At 34.9% G+C, this 20,217-nt stretch overlaps 1 protein-coding gene across 7 annotated transcripts in view; it reads right to left on the bottom strand.

Annotated features, from left to right (window-relative positions):
• LOC105445543 (rho GTPase-activating protein 27) overlaps window positions 1-20,217 on the bottom strand; it is a 73,491-nt gene that overhangs the window by 14,554 nt on the left and 38,720 nt on the right. For 3 of the 7 annotated variants that reach the window (XM_030990344.1, XM_030990338.1, XM_030990339.1), the window contains 3 exons: window positions 12,551-12,727; window positions 10,296-10,322; window positions 3,794-3,823 (listed from right to left, as the gene is read on the bottom strand). The exons of 1 other annotated variant lie outside the window; for it this stretch is intronic. In XM_030990344.1, the coding sequence (XP_030846204.1) occupies window positions 3,794-3,823; window positions 10,296-10,322; window positions 12,551-12,727 (234 nt within the window). Of the gene's footprint in view, window positions 1-3,793; window positions 3,824-6,083; window positions 6,105-10,295; window positions 10,323-12,550; window positions 12,728-20,217 lie in introns of all 7 variants that reach the window. 3 more of the 7 variants (XM_030990340.1, XM_030990341.1, XM_030990342.1) reach the window with 3 other exon arrangements.

Here is a 20,217-nt window from a genome sequence, read left to right as displayed (position 1 = left end):
CTATGCACTGACAATGGCAGTCATGACATTCCTGTGGATGCCCAACGAGCTGACCGATAATCAGTGAGCACTGGATGAGGCCTGCCTAGTTACATGCTTTTTATGTGCGTATGATACGACATTCACACTGAAAGCCGACCCCAATTATGATTTGAGTTTTCAATTGAAACCATGTTCTAACAAACGTTTTGCTGAACGATATTTATTCATGCGATATTCATACTAGAAAAAGGCTAATCACTTTTTGTATAGCTATATTGTACGACTTTATAATCATTTTTGGTCATCTGAATGAGGGATATGTGGTTTTGGGTGATCGTGAGAAATAAGTGGTTATTATAGTTTCACAACCATGTTAGTATCAATTACACTTCATAAATATGTCAACTAAGTTTATAAGAAGGTAAGGAAAACTTTGAAATGGCAAGCTGTAATTGAATTAATCATGATTACTTTATGGTGCTTGAAAGAGAGACTGAGAGATAAAGTCAGAATCAAGAGAAAAGGGGGAGAGGGGAGAGGGGTAGAGGGAGGACGGAGAAGAGGGAAAGAGGGAAACAAGGGGAATATAGAGAGAGGGATAAAGGGGACAGAAGCAGATATATGTGTAGAGAGGTGAAGATATAGAAAGAAAGGGCAGAAATGAGAAGAGAGGAAGGGGAAAGTGGGGAGAGGGGGAGACAGGAAGTGAGAAAGTAGAGAAATAAAGAGAAAGAGAGAAGGGGAGCAGAAAGATTGTCTAGAAAAATACAAAAGGAGGTGAGCAAGTCTTAATATACTTAATAGGTGAAAATATGAAAGACAGGAACATTTCAGAAGTCAGAACTGTGAACAATAACACTGCAATATAAAAAGAGACACATAAATACAACAATAAACATACAGGAAAACAGGCTGATGGAAAAAGGGAAAGAAAAGGGAGAAATGGGGGAGAAAACTGGGATGGCAGCTAAAAAATTATGTTAGACCTCGCTTGGTACAGTGTTGTTCTTTTATTGGTGGGCAGAGCTTTGTAAAGACATCAAAGTTGATATTTGCACTGAGAGTTGCAATGGAATAGAAAGAAAACAATATGAGAACATACAAGAACTATATTCTGAAACAAACCCTTAAAGAATTGATTGTAATAAGATGTATACAAAACACAAACAAGTTCTTGTTAATGAAACATAAAGATGGAGAAGTCATATGCATGTATCAATATTTAACATTAAAAAAGTAAGCTTTGGTTAACAAACACTGTAAGAACATTAATAGCCTATTATGAGCCTTTACAAGTATTTGAGAAAATGCAACAAGTAAAAGAGATATAATATGCAAGTCAACCACATGATAAAGTTGTATTAATTAGTATGAATGTCAAACTGTACGTTTGTATTCATTTGATGAAAAAAAATGATATGTGTTAATATTAAAATGTTAATAAAATGATTCAAAGGAATAAAATGGAGATTATTTTCCTAGTAATGTACAGTTGATTTGAAGGGTTCATCAACGCTTGAAAATAACGGGTGGAGTTACAACCCTGTTGTTGCAATTGCAACAGACAAAACAAAACAGTACAATATACCATACGGCCAATAATTGTTGGTTTAATGGTACGAGTATTTGAAGAATGATTACACTAAACCACACCAGTATTAAAGACTAATTTTAGTTTACTAAAATACAAAAAACAAATTTTATCCATCTTTCTCAAACAAGGGTTGGTTTTCAAGCCCCTGAAACCATTAGGTCTACCTGACATTGCAACAGATTAGGTGAATTCCATCAATGGTAACTTTATCATACACAATAGGTGACATCAATAGCTTAACCCAAAGTTTCTTGGAAGAAACATGTAAAATTTAATACATTCATGAATAAACAAGACTATTCAAAGATTATACAGACTAATATAAAAGGTATATATTTGTGAAATGTATGTAAGTGAATGTGAATAGCAAAACGTATGAACTGTGTCTGTGGGTACATGCAAATGTCACTACAGAGATAATATCTGTGTATGAGCAAATAACGGTCATTTGTACAAGACTATAAAAACCCATCAGGACGACTACCGGTATGTAATCATCATCAATTATACACCATCGGTAACACGGTGGACATTTTTCGACTCAAAAGGGCAAACAAAAGGTATTCATGAAGAACCTTCATCACTATGGTGGTGTGATGGGACTTCTACATGTTTCAAGGATCTGAGGATATTCGGGGGTCATCTGTACAAACGCCATCTCCGATTAGGCTAAATTATCATTGATGTACATGTAATGAATAGATATGATCTTACATAATGACCATATTGGGAACCAAGCAGCAGTACTGTTTATATTAATTATTAATGGTTGGATTCACAAAAGAACCAAACTATGACAAAGTCCAGAATAGGCCATTTTCGTAAGATAACCAAATTCATTGCATGCGCCTTTGTAAAGTGCGTAATAAAAATGATGTTGTTTACCGGTCACAAATGGTTGTATTTTAATAGTCAGCATGCAAATTGCATACATTACCGGTGTTATTACAAGCTATGATGTTTGTCCTACCTAACAACAATTAATTATGCAATTTGCATTCTCATTATTGCAATACAAATAATCTTGGTTTACATTATCTTTTGGACCGACATTAAAATACAAGTACTGGTGCTTTTTGCAATTTAAACACTTGCGCAAGTTTGAATCAAGATAAGGATGTGAGGAATGTAATGTATATATATATTTGTGAAAAGTGAAGGCGAATGTGGTGCCATTAAATATTAATTCACTTGTGAAATGGTGTGATGAAAGACCGCTTCAGCAAATTGTATCAGACATTACAAATTGCAGTCAACGCAAATAAATACATGTAGCAAGGGCACGAGAACAAGGCCTTCTGAGAGGTTCTTACTTGAGAACAGGGCCCTGTTTCACAAAACTTGTCATCAGTAACAGGTTACAATAACTGTTATAAGCTACTGAAATCACAGCGTTTGATTGGCTGAGAACAAAGTTGTCATAGAAGTTTAGCATTTGTTATTGATAACAAGTTTCATGAAACAAGGCCCTGGTCCAATAAGATGACGTGGGTCTTGGAACAGAAAGGGCTGTTCCCATGTTAACGAGACTTGGACTTGACTGCTAAGAGCGAGAAGGCCAGGGTGTTGCCTCAAATAAGTGGAAACTGGGTGAAAAGCCTTCTGGCTCTCAACAGATGTTTTGGTATATAGCTTGTGTATGAAATCCATGACAACTTGATTAAGTTCAAATGTTCAATGCAAAGATATATCGTTTGTTCAGAGCCAAAAGGGCATTAACTCTGTATTAACGTATACGAATGGGTAAACACCTTTCTGGCTTAAAACAGACAATATACATGTATAAGCATTCCATTGGTTATGAGCTGGGAACTTGGTTAGACGTGTGGTATGAACATATGTGTACATGTATGACTGGTTATTAACAATTCAACGGTTATGAGTTATCCACTGCAAAAAGACGACAAACAACTCAAACTCTGTACATCATCTGTTTGGAGCCAAGGACATTAACTCGAAAAATTTGAAGCGGTGTCAAAGCCTCCTGGTTCTCAAAAGACGATATCATCTGTTAAGAGCCAAAACGACATTAACTAAACAACACTTCACACAGAGTTAATGCCCTTCTGGCTCCAAAGGGACAATAAAAACACAAGCTGAAATAACCACTGTTCGTTATATGCTTTCATCAAACAACACAATGGTATCCTCAAACACACACAATCCACTCTAAACGGAAAGATTCAAGGAAATGTTTCCTGAACCTCTTTGACTTACATTATTAAATCTTCGCTTAATTTCATCTTTCTGTGAGAGAGGAAAGTTAGAAAGACAAGTTAGAAAATAACTCCATTAGTTTATATAATCAGAAGAATGACTAAAGGGAAGGTAAAATGAGGGAATTTTAAAATGAATATGTTGAATCATAAAACAAGGCTTCACACATTTTTTGGAACGGGGTCGAGATGAACTTTTTACAGTCTGCATGTATGAACCCTTGTACAAACTTCAAAATTAGGTTTGGGGGGCCTGTGTGTCCCGGCACCTGCTAGTGTTGAGCCCTCCATAAAATCATAGTTCATTAATAGAGCTTAGGTTTAGAAGATTGCTAGAGAGTTTGTTCGAAAGTGATTAAAAGTTTTGATGTTCATACACTGTATAATATTTCAGTCTTACAGGAGAATACTTTCAAATATGTTTTAAAAAGCATTATTTTGAAGGGCAATATCATTTCAAAAACATAAAAGATAATTTTGTTCATTCTTTTGGTTCTAATACGACACTCTTTTGACAAAGCATTTTCAATTTTGTAGGTTCACAATTTAATTAATATGTTAGATATGCATGAGAAAACCATGAGGAACATGTACTTACTGGGAGGGGGGGGGGGGCAGGGAATGAAGAAAAATATTACAAATTATATCATGTCATAATGTAAAAGGAAGTATGTATCAATGTGCTGAAGTTAATTTGAACAATATTAATTCTAACTCAAAGAAAAACACTGAATCACTCTGATAATACAATTTAGAAAAAAATAAGACACACTTATTATATCTTATGTGCTATTTTCTTTTCAGTTATTAAGCAATGTGTATTTCAATGATGTATTATTCAATCCAAGCGTGCATGGAAAGAGGTAGGAAATATTTATTTGTGATTCAACAGGGTTTTTTTTTTTTTTCTTTTTGAAAGATATTTGATGTCCAAATTGAGTGAGATGTATGTAACATTTTCTTGATATGACTAAGTTCATTAGTGGATTGTCTTGACATGAAAATCTAGGATTTATGTGATTCAATGTAGGTTTATGAATGTGGAAACTGGAAAGGCAAAGCCATGATTCATTTGAATTCATTAGTGGTATGAAACTTGATATGACAAACTATTATTTATCTCAATCCACTAGAGGTATTCCATTCATGCAATGAACTGATTTATTTAAATCCATAAGCGGTATTTTATGACAAACTATTATTTATCTCAATTCTTTAGAGGTACGTCATTCATAAACTGATTTATATAATTTCATAAGTGATTTGATCTTCGAGTTGTAAAATACGGTTTATCTGAGTCAAAAGTGGAATGATCTTGCTATGACAAAAGTGTGATTTATCTCAATTTAATAGAGGTATGTCATTAATGCAATAAACTGATTTTTTTTTTTTTTAATTCATAAGAAGCATGATCTTCATATCATAAAACATGATTTATATCAATCAATAGTGGAATGATCTTGATATGACAAATTATTTTTAATCTGAATTCAGATGTCCATGTACATGTATGTCATTAATGTATTAATGCAATCAATTGGTTTATTATAACTAATTAATAGTTGGATGATCTTAATGTAAAAGACAATGATTTCTCTGAATTAATAGTGGTTTGATCCCTATTTTACAATCATTGCTCTGAATTCATTGGTACTATGATCTTGCTGGACAAACTATGAATGATCTCAAATCATTAGGGGAATGATGCAAATGTGATTAACTGTTAACTGTCAGAATTTGTTAGCTTAAGATTTTAATTTGATAAATGTGATTCATAAATCTGATGGTTTCTTTACCTACATGTAACTCTCATGCAAAATGGAGTTTAAATGAATGTTTTGCTGAACTAGCTATGGAATAAATAGGCATTTCAACTAAATTCCAATATTATTATTTGAAAGGTATAGAGCATCGAGCGAGAGATAGGAGAGAGATAGGAGAGTAATAAGTCGACCTAATCCACACTCATATATAGATTCCTTTTCATTAAGAAATTAAGATGGATAAAAAAAATCTTTGGGTTTAAAGCGATACTGAACTGATGAACTTGCACAGCGCCATCTCATGGTCAACTTGCGAACAGCGCGTACCAATCCACTGAATTCTAAACTACGTATAGTGTAGAGTTCAGAGTCACCAACAGGACAGCGAGTTACAGGACCACACTGCTACGGTTGACCTGAGATGGCGCCAAAGGTAGTACTTCTAGTATTAAAGTGGATGCACGGTAATGACGGTATATATTGTGTACATGTATGTTGGACATCTATGATAGTGGGCACAACAAATACCTTTCTTTCATACTCCAAGTCCTGTAAAATATATATAAATAAATATATATAAATAAATATATTTGAGACACAATTTATATTAGAATACTAGCATCAATGTATCATCACTTAAGAGTCAAACGAGTAATTTTTTTTGAATTAATAGGCCATGAACATGGCATACCAGTACCGGTAATGCTTTTTTTGAAAGCATACAGAATTAAGCGAAAAAGCTAGCACAAGCATCGCTTGATTTTGTATGCATAACAAAAGGAATATGCCATTTTCTTAATGTAACCAAATGTATGCATACGCCTCCTACGAATGATATAATTTGCCCGTTACAAATAAATGTATCTCAATGGTCAGAATTCAAATTGCATACATTAGTCGTTGCTAGGTAGGACAAATGGTATGGCCTGCCCTACCTAACAACACATAATATATATGCAATTGCATTCTGATTATTGAAATACAATTATTTGTTATAGGTGTATGAAATTATTCATATCAAGGCACTCAAATACAAATTTGGTTACTTACAAAAACGGCCTATTGCTTGTTACCCTAGTCATCAAATTCATGCTTTCCCCGCACACACAATGTATGCACATTCTCCACTCTCTAGGGAGCATTCAAGCCAGGTGCTATTGTACAGACGCTCACAATGCTGAGCAAACTAAAGTGACTTGCATCATACCAGGTATTCTTCATCATTCTTTGTTCTTAGCTTACTTTCTTTGGCGTTCTTAACCTTTAAGTATTTCAAGTGAGTGGCTGAGTTTCAGTTCACATAGTAAAAGAAACCAATAATGATAAAACTAACAAGTAATTAAACACCTCATGAATCAACATCCCTTTATATTTTGTCACTTCCGAGTTCTTTTAGAAGTGGGTGCTTCTACCAAAAGTAAAAAAGTGAAACACAAAACCAAGTTGTCTTCTTGCATCGATGAAAGAAGATAATGCCTGATCACTCAATTGTAAAGACACACACACAACAACAAAACAAACAAAAGTGTGTGCTAAACTCCATACAATTAACATAAGGTGATCCACTTCTGGCACTCAGCTAACGACATCATTTACATATTTTCTCATTCAAATAAATGAACATGTTTGCTCATATAAGGGCAGGCATATTTTTTGAAGGTTTTTTTAAAGGATATGAGGAAGTATGCAAACTAGACGTAAAGAAAACATGATTTAATCTATTGCATGAGTATATGGACTTTATGTTTGTTCCTTTGTTATGCTCTGTTCTCATTAAAAAAATGTAATACCGGTACAGCAATTTTAATTTTTGCTCTTATAAAGACAGCCGTAATTTTAAGCATTTCAGAAAGTATGCAGAATATAAGAGAAATGCATAATTTGAGAATTATACAAATTAGATTATATTTATGCATAGATATGTTAATGATTTTGAGACAATAGAAGATTCCATTTGAGATAAAAATTGATTTTTTTTTTTTCCCTTCAAAATACTGCAATTTTAGTTTTTTGTTAAATCAAAGGTATGTTACATGTACATGTATATGTTTATCAGATCATTATTCATTATTAATATGTTTTGTATGATATTGAATTACTTCTTTGTTAACAGTTCTTTGCGTAACACTGTATTCTGGACATACAATTTGGTATCCATTTGATACTAAAACAGTTTGAGATTGGCATTTAAGTGATATCAGTATTACAGTGTTACTTAGAGAGGGGAAACCAAAGATTTGTTAGCAATCTCATTTCCTGAGAGCGTCTTTCCTGCTGTATCGCTTGCTTAGATCTAACTGGCTTGCTCGAAGGGCCCTAATGAGTTGAAACAGTATTTACATCCATATCATCTCTTAAAGGGGGTCTAGCATGGCAAATACTGGTTAACGCCATCTACGACTTCTTTTGGACAACTGCACATAAACGACTAAAGTTCTCCTCACGCTTCGGTTATGCGTATGTTGCACGCACGTGAATAATGCTGTCGCGTCATCCGTAGTATGTTTTTATAACCGATTGGCACTCAGTCAGGCCACGGGAAAGATACTTAGTCTTGTCAGTCTACACTCCCTTTAACTTATTTTACTTTAAACTGCAATATTCATAGTCGTAGGAAAAGAAATGCTACAGATTTTCGCTTGCCACATAATTATGCATACTCATTTTTTTCAAAAATTATTTACATGTATGTACCAAGGACATATCATTTGGAATTCGCTTTCCTCATCAATACAAGAATCTCAATCGCTGAATGTTTTTAAATTAGGTTTACAACATTTACTCTTGCAAAATATATTTGTTTTTAAACCTTTTGTTTCATTTATCTGTAATATTATATGCCAGGCACTGTGTTGTTTATTCCCCCCCCCCCTCCTGTATTGTTGTATTTGTGTCATGTCCTTATAATCTGGTACTCACAACGTACACATTTATACATTATGCTTACAGATAGATCTACAACGTGCTAATTTACGAATACCTTATACATGCATATAGTACATGTATTTATATAAATCTATTTTCACTTTCAATCCATATGTATATCACTTCTTCAATAAACATGTCTGATGATGCACATGTATTACATATATATTCAACTCTATAAAAGTGCAAGGCCGTGAACCTGTTGCATATTTTCTAAAGTGCAAAGTAGTGAATATGCTCTCATTTCCTTTACTGTTTGTCGTCTTTAGGGGAATTTGACATTCTTTTCCCAAATTAACTACAAAACTACTATCGTCCTAAAAACAGGATAGTTGACTTTTCATTATATTATTTCCTGCACACATTTTTTAATCTTTCTATTTTTGGTATTTAGGGGAATTTGACATTTTATTCCTAAATCAACTACAAAACTACTATTGTGCTGCACATTACAGTTGACCTTTCGTTGTATTATTTCCTGCACACGTTTTCCATCTTCCGATACACCAGGATGCGCTTACTATTCATGAAACACTCTGTATTTGTTTTATTACAAAGTTAATCAAAATTATGTAATGTACATGTAAACCTACCAGACTAAATTTTAAATGAACTTACCAAAATATAATATTGCTACGATAAACATTGTAGGCTGCAAGATATTTCAATAAAATGAAATGACTTGGACTTTGATTAGAGAGAAAAAAAACGCTTAAGTGCCTGTGATTTCCCTATCTGAATATGCTACAAGTAAAGAAATAATTTTGAAATAGATAGTGTTTATTCTTTAAGTGATGGTGAAACATGCTGTATAGCAGACCTGCCAACCTCAGGAGTTCAAAAACTGTATTCTTTAGTCCCAAAAGTTGTATTTTACTGACAAAAGTTGTATTCTTGAAAATAAACATGGACTGATACGCGGATCAATGCCTCTTACAGTTTCTACCTACAGGAAGAATTTTTTTTATTGATCATTGGTTGAATATGCATGATTTTGTCATGACTGGTTTGTTCGATGAACCAATGAACATCCCCAAATTGCCGATGTGAGATACTTGTAGGATACTTTACAGGACAGAATGGACATTTTGCCATTGAAAATGGCGGACGCACACACAAAATATTAATTTGGGGAAAAAAAAGGAATTTTTTTTTTTTTTTTTTTTTTTTTTTTTTTTTTTTTTTTTTGAAAATCATATTTTATTAAGGAAAATTGTACAGTCGTATTTGCTTCTAAAAATCGTACTAAATACGACTAAATCGTACTGGTTGGCAGGTCTGGTATAGTGTTGTTATCAGAATATAAAGGCTTTTAAAAGGAGTATAGAAAATAATTGTACTCTTAGCTGTATCAGAATTTAAAAGAAAGAAATGTATGGCATTTAGTTTGATAACATTTTAAAATATCTCTGCAAATGTGCAGGAGATACAACAAAACTTGAACATTATGACTGAGGTAAAAACTCAAAACTCTCTATGAAAGAAAAAGAAAATCTGAAAATAATTCAATTTAAACAGCGATAGTTTGTGAGTGATTGGAATACATAACTGTGGATATTTTAAAGATAATGGTCAATAACATATAGGTATAGGTCGATTCAAGTGTGCATTTAGTGTATTGAATGATTATTTGTCTATACCATCTGTTTAGGGTCAGAGGGCTATCAAAGTCACATACTGTAACAATGAGTTAACATCTTTCTGGCTCTCAACAAGATATTAAAGTACATGTAAGTTCGTGTGTGAGACAGCTACATGTAGCTATGCAATAGATTAAACATGTGCTTTCTGTGTAATAAAATAAGGAGAGTTTACCTGATTAGTTACAGGTGGGGACGGATTCTGGATATTGTTCAAAAGAAGAACACAGAAGAAAAAAAGATACACAGACAAAGATGAGCACATTAAAACAACACCTAGACATATAAAAGGGATCAAAGAAATTATTGAATCTAATGTTCATATGAGAAAAACACAGATGTAAACAGGTAAACATTGAAAGTTATACATACACAGTGAAACCTGTATATGAAGACCACTCAAGGAAAACATGAAATGTGGTCTTTATACACAGGTGGCCTATCTATAGTGGTAGTCGCTATTAAAAGCAGGTTTAACTGTACAACATACATTTTAAATTGTTATGTGTTTTGTTTTTTGCTGAGTAGCTGGTATATGCAAGCTTCTTTTACACTGAAATATGAATGCAAGAAAGGAGAAATGGAAAATAATTACATGTAGTTTTGGGCACATATGATTTGTTTTTCTTCAATTATGCCGTTTTATAAGCTTTCCATGAAGTTTTTCATAGACAATGTGTCTACTCTTGGTGTCCGTGTTGAAAGCAAAATGTGCAGAAGTTAGAAAATTCATTCAATGACTTCTTCAAAATACAATACAAAATTTGATAAACAATTTGATTTTTTTCTTCAATTTAGATATTTTTTATGCACTGTGTTTACAAGCTGCCATGTGGTGAGAATAGCAGTTAATTTTTCATTATTAAATCTATTGAATTATTTATCCTGTCATTACTTGAAATATTTGTGGAATTTGTAATGGTTTTCAGAACCATTACATACATTCTACTACAAATCAGTATGGGTGCATAGTGACATCAATTTAGGTTAGCTAATGACTGGAATTTGACTTGAAAGGAAATACTTAATTTGTGTGTGTTTAAAAAAAATGTCAATGCGTACAGCATTCAAGTGAAAATTTCATGAGGAAGCATGGAGCATAAATGGTTTTAACATGTAAATGTTGTTTTGGGGGGTTTGATATTTTCAATATCTCAGCCCTGTTTTGTAAAGGCGGCAATGAATACAAAATGTATGACAAATTGGCTCAAAGCCAATCACATTTCATGGTTTAGTGGCTTTCAACAATTCTTGTAACTGCTTTTTATAACAAGTTTTGTGAAACGGGGTATTGCTTGCCAGTGTCGTGAACATGGGATAAGTCGGTGGTATTGATAATAAAATTCAACACAATGAAAGCTTTGAGTGCAAGCTTGATAATAAATAATAATAAAAGCAGGTTCTTGTCTAGCCCTCATGACACTCCTGGCGCTCCGCAATTATTACCCGGCTTCAGCAAGGCTGCCATTACGGCGCTCTAGCGTTTCTAGCAAGTCCTGCCAGGTACCCATTTATATGACTTTGGACGAGGGTGGCAAATGTAGATTAATGTCTTGCCAAAGGACATTAAAATACCTTTTATATAAAAAAGAGTGCCAGAAAGATTGCCTGAAAGTTCTTTTCATAACATTTAAATCACTTCATTTCCTCAATGTACATAGAAATGTGAACTTTATTATGGCACACTATTAAATGTCCTGCAGTGAAGCTCAGGCCTGGTATGATATTCATATCAAAGGTTAAACTGAATGAATATAGCCAAAAAAGCCATTTCTTTATTAATTGCTGTTTTCTTTCTCCTTCATATTTTTCATTGCTTATGATATGTACATGTACATATATAATCTTTTCTACATCTGATGTATGAGTTTTGAAAATATTTAAATATTTCAGTTGAGGTTAGAAATAAAAGAATATAAAAGGGCTAGCTATGCAGGAAGCATAAAGAAAAATATCATCCTGTTTATATTCAATGTGTCTACGGTACTTTTTTTGACAAGAGTTAGTACTGCCTATCAAGACAGAATTGCAAAGATACTTTTCAGCTTTTAAACACCAGAGGAGAAAGCTTATGATATGTGCATATAATCTTTTCTTAGTCTGATGTATGAGTTTTGAAAATATTTAAATATTTCAGTTGAGGTTAGGAATAAAAAGAATTTAAAAGGGCTAGCTATGCAGGAAGTACTACACAGAAAGTATAGCGATGTGTTTACGGTACTTATTTTTGCCAAGATTTAGTACTGCCTATCAAGACAGAATTGCACCGATACTTTTCAGCTTTTAAACACCAGAGGAGTAAGCAACACCACAAACAGACAGACAAAGCCACAGAACTTCCAGGGAACGATACATTTAGAGGAGAGAGCGGAAGCGAGCACGAGACAAGGACAAAACAGATACACACACAACGACGACGTCAAAGCTTACGTCTACAAAGCGGCCGTCGTAAGGTATACTGGGGCTGGAAGACCGTAAGTGAGGGTGGAAGGAATGAGGGCGCACCGATGACGCTTTCCCCTGGCGGAGCTTTTGGCTGGGTAGCTTGGGCTCGTCGGCTTGACCTCCACCTTCCGATACCATGCGATGGCGAGGAGAAGAGGGCACCTAGGGATACGTGTGTTAATGAGAACAGGGCGGGGTGAGGGGTGGGGTGGGGGTAGAGGTGAATAGAGAATGCACGTTAGAAGAGTAAATCTATAGGTCACGAAAGAAAGAAGTTATCTCGTTTCAGACGGATGATTCTGGTATTTCAATAGGAACAGGCTAAAACAAAATAATATTCTACACAAAACAAAAAATAAAGGTTAGTACATGAGCAAACCTGGAACATAGCCCTGTCAAAGAGCATTTGACCCACCACTAGTTGCAAAATAATTTATTCCACTGCAATGCATTTCAGTAAGCTCCCTTTGAACACCATATTTAAAGTCTTATATAAGCGATCCAAGAAAGCAAAATTTGCAAAAATCCCTGAATTTCCCCAAATGCAACTTAAGCGGGGGTAAAGTGGAGGCTAATTAGCACGATATGCAAATTACATCTTCATATATACAGTACATGTATAATCAATCTGAAAACTTGTTCATCATGTCTAGTGGCCCCAAAGATATTGGTTTAAACACCTACATTGTTTTCATCAAATACTTTTTTTTGTTGAAATTATGGGGAAAATGTAAATATATCGGATGCTAATTTACATAATATGCAAATTATGCCAATTATTAAATCAATCTGAAAATGTGTTCATAATGTTGAGTGACCCCGAAAATGTTGGTTTCAATACCTGAATCGTTTCAATCGGGTACCTTGGTGCAATTTTATAGCGCTATGTATTTTTTTCATATTAACAGAGCTTTAATTTGCATATTATGCACATTTTGTTGATTTTCCGTATTTACATTTCTTTAGACTTTTAATGTGTTTAGGTGAGCTAATTGAAATGCATTGCAGTGGACACAATTATTTTGCCATTAGTGGTGGGTTCCCCCCTACTGCATGGACTAATAACTTCTCTGGGGAAACCCCATAGATCTTTATATTATATATTATACTGATCATCTGTTGACAAACTGTTTACACAAAACAAGGAAATGTTGCCTCTGCCAGATGAAATATGAGATGATTAAATTTCTATGTATTTGATACACGAATCTTAATTATCTGAGTAAACAAAATTTAAAATAATTACACTTTCCACATATAATGTTTTAAATTACTGGGAAAAGAAAAACTACATTATGTCTGCAACACCACAAACATGTGTGAGAGGGATTCACATTTTCATTGTTTATCAAGGAAATAACATTAGTATAAGGTTGGTGCAGTGCTTTAAGTAGTAATATTTACCTCTTGACCAAGCAACAAAGCTTTTTAATATGATTTTGTGAGTATTTTGTAATGACTATACCTTCTACTTTTAATCACAAGTCTAATACAATGGAAATAAATATGTATACTCTGTACTTGAGAATCAAAGTTCATAATTTGTGTGTATATGCATACAATCTTTGGGTACATAAATAGATCAATTAGTTTACATTATATATCAAATGTACATACAACATTATATATCAAATGTATACATGTAAATTACAGAAAAGAGATAAAAATTAATATACATGTCCTTTCATGCAAATCATAAAAGTGTTATTGCATACTTATGATTGCATCTAGAATGTCAATGAGGAAATAGATTGGTATGACACATACAATACATATTTTTCAAAGTACACCTGAAATATGATTTTGATGTATTCTCTTCAATATTTTCTTAATACATTCATGACATAATATCTCATGAACGAATCTGCCATTCTCTCTCTCATTCCTGCCTCCTCTTTCTCTCTATCCTCCTCTAAATCTTTATTTCTGAGTTACTTTCCCATTTCTCACTTCTCCTCTGCCCATGCTTCTAATCTCTGTTCTTTTTTTCTACCTGGATATATCTCTATCTCCTCATTCTTTTTCTCTCCCTTCCACTCTTCTGTCCATCCGACCACATAGCAAACGTATTCTTTTAGTCCTTGTCTCATTTGATCTCTGTCTGTCTGTCTGTCTGTCTGTCTGTGTGTGTGTGTGTCTCTCTCTCTCTCTTTCTCTCTCTCTATCTCTCTGTCCTCTATATCTCTCTCTCTCTCTCTCTCTCTCTTTCTCTCTATCCATTTATCTCTCTCATTCAATACATGTATGATGTGCGTCACTCCTATTCCACAATGAAAGCTAGAATATAATACAGTACTTCCTTAAACTTATGCAAATGACGCAGACTGTTGATAAACGCAGCAAAGTCTATTATCCCCAGACTCAGTATAGACACAAATTTATGTAGAGGGATTATCAAGGGTTTGTATCAATTGTGCCTGGGTACAGGCTACATCTCTGCAATACAGGTATATAAGAAGCCAGGGAACTCCCACTAAAGAAACCCATCCATCTTAGTCATAAACAGGGCCCCGTCTTACAAAGAGTTGATATCAATTGCAACTTAATTGCGACTGATATCAATCGCAACTATGTACATAAGAAATAGGAGACTACAAACTTAAGATTGATTGGAGGACTTGCAATTGATTTAGATAAATCGGAACTCTTTGCGATTGATTCCTCCAATCAATCAGGTCAACTCCAGTCATACACCTAAAGTAAGCTTGAACTTGAAAACAGTGCTTAGCAGAATAAGGCCATTTTCGTAATGTAACCAAATTCATACTTTAATATTAAGAGCCTCGATACGATTATTTCATTCACAATTTCACATGTTACGAATAGTTGCATTTCAATAGTCAGTATAAAAATTGCATATATTACGTGTTGTTAGGTAGGGCAAGCCATAATGTTTGTCCTTCATAGCAACAACTAATGTACATGTATGCAAATTGAATCCTGACAGTTGAGATACATTTAGTCTTATATGGAGAACTGAATGACATAATTTGTATGAGGCGTTTCGCGAAGGCATTTGCATTACATTACTGTATGTTACATTACGAAAATGGCTTTTTTCTTTTCTTCAAGTACTGTCAAATACAGACGATATCACACAACTCATTTTCTTGATGTCAAATCTGAAATTTATGGATGACCCTTTGGATAAGAGATCATATACCGGTACTGTCTTGTACTGTATTGTGATAGCCAGAAGTACATGAATGTTTAAAGGTAAAGACCAGTATTGGAAACGCCCCAATTTCAAAAAATGAAATGGAAGCTCTTATTACCAATCATGTGAAGGAATATGTTTTGAATATTACATGATGATAAAAATGTTGACGGGAAACCGCCTACTAATTGATATATTTGGTAAATTAGTGTATCTCTCGCCTGTTGAGAGATATGAAATGCACGTGTCGCGCACGTGTGTGTAGTCCCATATACATCTTTCTGTGTACAGTGCTTCTAACTTTATAAAGACTTGGCCAAACTTGGCCAAATTTCTTATCATTTTGATGATTCAAGAACCTTGCAGTACATCTATGCTAGATGATTAACCTTTTCTGATCGATTTCACAACGTTTCTTTCACAATGCAATCGCATGACCATAACTGGTCTTTAGCTTTAAGTGTTTGTCATTCTGGGTTGAAGCAGACAATATCATGCTGATGATGAACTGACCCCTTTTCCAGAATGGAGTAAACTGATTGAAAACGTCAAAAGCTGCCATCTTTCGTTGAAATAAGTGAAATATCCACATTACCGGTAAGAGCAAGACTATATTTGTTCAGTTTACAGTATTCCTTTAGAGGAAGCGAGCTTCAAACACTGATAAAGAACTCTACCAAGGCAACAATAACAATACATCAGTAGATGGGCGAGTCCTAGATATCTTGTCCCAAAAGTTAAATACTGACCACATCTTAGACTTCAGTATCTGATGGCTGTATCAAGCTGACAGCCATACGAAAGCTTTACTCGGACAACAAAATCAAACAAAATGATGTTCAACATTCAATAATGCTATGAATGTATGGGACATATCTGTAACTTGGACTTCCCCCAAATGCAACCATGAAAAGAGACCACACATAGCTTACAGCAACTCAACTGATCTCCTGCTGCAGGAACTGAATACATGCAAGTGACGTCTTGAGATTATGGATCATACTTGAATTCTATGTACAGATCTCATTTACAACGTTTATAGCCCTCTTTTTAAATCTTAGACACAGACAAATTATGTGCTTTAATGATTTTTAAAAATTTTAATAGCACTGCAAAAGCATGACAACTGTAAGCAGATTTTGATAGGACATTGCTCCTGGAAGTCAGCAACAACTAGATAGATGGGTATGGGTTAGGATCAGGTATTGAGTTAGGTTTAGAGTTGGGGTTAGAGTTAGGGTTAGCGTTACGTATGTATATTGTTTGGTCGAGAGTTAAAATGTGGTATATCTATGCTCAAATGTATGAAATCCCCCTGGAGGAATTTGTCACTGGGGCATGTGTCCTACAAATATTCAAGTACACATATCTATGCAACGCCTCTTTCTACGTATGTTTTGATATTATCTATTATACTATTTATACATTTTGGTCTTCGATCATTGGCCTGCTTGGTATTAAACAAAAGCAATCCATAACAACGATAAACATAAACCCATCTAATATTTTGTGGTAGGCCTAGTAAACTAAAAACACCCCCTTTCTTACCTCGATGGTCTCATAAACATGACCTGGAAGACTTGGCTCATCCATCCCAAGTTGTGCAAGGGGTTTAAATGTTAACATTGTAGTGGCCATTGTCTCCTCTCACAAAATAAAATTACTAGTAGAATCCAATTGATGACCAATAGGATGTTCATGCAAGCGATCGACTCGAGCCTTCTCAAGTTTTCTATCAAAATAATTCTCAAATGTCCATTTGGCTACTCCTTTTGTTCAGCTTTCCAGAAATTAAACACTCATCTTGCTGACACAGATCCTAGAATGCTCACAACTTCACAAGGATCCAATTACAGCCAGCAACTGTCCTTTATGTATTAAAAGGCTGATTGTACATTCCAGTACAAAAGGTATTAATGTACATCAGTATGTCATAATCCACATCTAAACCAATCAAGTGTAAAGTACTTAGATGATTATGCAGGCACGAAGAGGGTGAATATTATCAGTTTCGGAATGACAATCCAAAATATTGAATGCAAAAAATCCTGTGAATTGTAGTCATCATATAAAGGTCATACTATATAGCATAAATTGTAAACTTCAAGTGGAAAACGAGTTCTTGGGAGAGATTTATTGATAAAGAGAAGGGGACCAAAATTGATTTTAATCTTGAAAATGATGATCAGATTAAAGTTGTCGGTGGGCAATTGTTTCCAAACTGGACAATTTGCATTACGTCAGAAGCAGGAGAACATCCAAATGTCAGCATGAGCTCTAGAGGACAGAATCGCTTATGGTATAATAATCCTATACTGTAGGAACAGTCTGTCCAAGGAAACAGATCAGAGCAAAATGACTTTCCTTCTTGAAAATAATGACCGAATTGTCACAGAGTAGTCGCTTCCAAACTCCACAATTTGAGTAACATTACAACATTAAAACAGTAGCAAATCGGGGGTTCCCACTGCCCACTGGTATATTGCCAGGTGCAAAACAGGACATCCACTTGTGGTGACGTATTGAAGGAAGAATGGTTCCTACAACCCGAGAAGTCCCCTTTCAATGGTTTTCTCAGTGTATAGGAAAAGACAAATAAGGAAGCTCATGATTGAAGGATGGTCAGACACACCTGAAGGTTTACTTTTCTCCCCAAGAAATGAGTACCTAAATTGAAATGAATGCTTTCGTGGCCTGTAGTTTACAAGTGTACTCAGTAGGCCTGTACTCAGTAGGCCTGTCTTCATCAGCTCGAATTTGCCAAATAGGCCGCTATTTTAACTAGCCCGATCTCAAAATAGCCAGCTAATTTGCGTCCTCATCAGCCCGCAGTTGCAATTAGCGGGCTATTAAAATATACAGAGAAATTTTGGTCTTGTTCCACAAAATATATAGCCCGCTATTTGGGAAATAGCCTGCTAATTTGCACCCGTCTTCATCAGACTGAAATACGGGGTCAACTTCTTGATCCCACCATGCAAAACGATTCCAAGTTTTCCGCGTTTGTAAATAGACTGTACATGTAAATGTGTGTACGATCAGAAGCATAGCACATGCGGTCTGCCGTCAACAGCTGTACTTGAAACACATGTTTTACAGTGCGGGTCAAATCTTGAATCCGCAAGATGATCGTACATCGCGTACAGTCGGTCTCTGAAGTGCGCATGCGCCAATCCCTGGTTTATTTTCGGCGCTAGTTTGTGATGAGCGTATCGATCTGGTGAAGACGCAATTTGGAGCTTCGGGAAAATTAACCAAGTCTGAAATAGGGGGTTATTTGGCAAACTCGAGCTGATAAGGACAGGCCTATTGATTCAGTCCTGTGCGATTCCTCACCATTGTTTGTGGATTCCGTGTGGACATAGCTAGTATTAAGAAGCCAATGTCTCCAAAAGCAAAAGTAAAAACATTTGTATATGTAGAGCATATACCACCATGCTTCAACGACCACACTTTTGCATGCTCTATTTCCTCTTTCTGTTTCACGTCATGACAGACGTGATGGATTAGGTGAAGAAATTAAGACTGATCTGGAACACGAGTTTAAAGTGTACAAATCGCCTGTAGTTTGAGCTAGAATGTATAAAAATCAATCTAATCTTTTTTTTCCAGGCTTTTATGGGTTAACACTTGATTAAGGAGTACCGGTATGAAAAAACAAAGGATAACATTACAACTCCACACAGGCCAGATTGGCAATGCGAGCATGTATGTGTGCATCGACCAGCCTATTCAGCGTGTCGTTCTTATGTGTAATCAGAGTGTATTCAAACTGCAGTATCTCTTTGTAGAAGTAATATTTGAAGCTTGTATCCTGAATATAGTACAGTGACCTAGAACTCTTTGCATCAAGAACAAAAACAACAAAAAATGATTTGGAGATTGATACGCTTTCATGTACCATATAAAGTCCATTGTAGCTCAAAGATTTCAAAGATCATAAAACCATTTAAGTTTGTGTATCCTTGGTTGATTAAATCTTCTTCAAAATGGCCAGTAGAATACACCAACAATATTCACTGAAGTCAGAAACAAGAAATAAATCCAAAGAGAAAAGGGTGTTAAAAGATGTCGCTCAGAGAATACATTTTGCTCATCTTATCCCCTCCACACCATACATGGATATGACCAAAAATCTAAATTATCATAACATATAAACAATTCTTTTGTTGTGTCATGCAGAGCCTGCAATGTTCAATGTCCTTCCTTTTTATTGATTTAACACCATTTATTTTTCAAAACAAAGGTAAACACTCCATGCATACATGTATTTCAACCACCAACAAAATGTACAGCCTTGACCAGAGGGGAAATTCCCTATACTAGAAAAGGGCCTTCTGGGCATCAGAATGTCAGTATTTTCATACTAAATATTTTCATATTAATTCATAGAATTTTTTGCAGAAAAAGGCCTGTCCTCATCAGCCCGAGTTGGCCAAATAGCCTGCTATTTTGTGGTTCGGGGAAATTAGCCCGAATTAACAAACCGCGTCTT

This window comes from Strongylocentrotus purpuratus, unplaced genomic scaffold (assembly GCF_000002235.5).
Source record: "Strongylocentrotus purpuratus isolate Spur 01 unplaced genomic scaffold, Spur_5.0 spur5_scaffold_19, whole genome shotgun sequence".
NCBI lineage: Eukaryota > Metazoa > Echinodermata > Echinoidea > Camarodonta > Strongylocentrotidae > Strongylocentrotus > Strongylocentrotus purpuratus.
The sequence above is the reverse complement of the archived record's forward strand: the minus strand, read 5'-3'. Positions and strand labels throughout refer to the sequence as shown.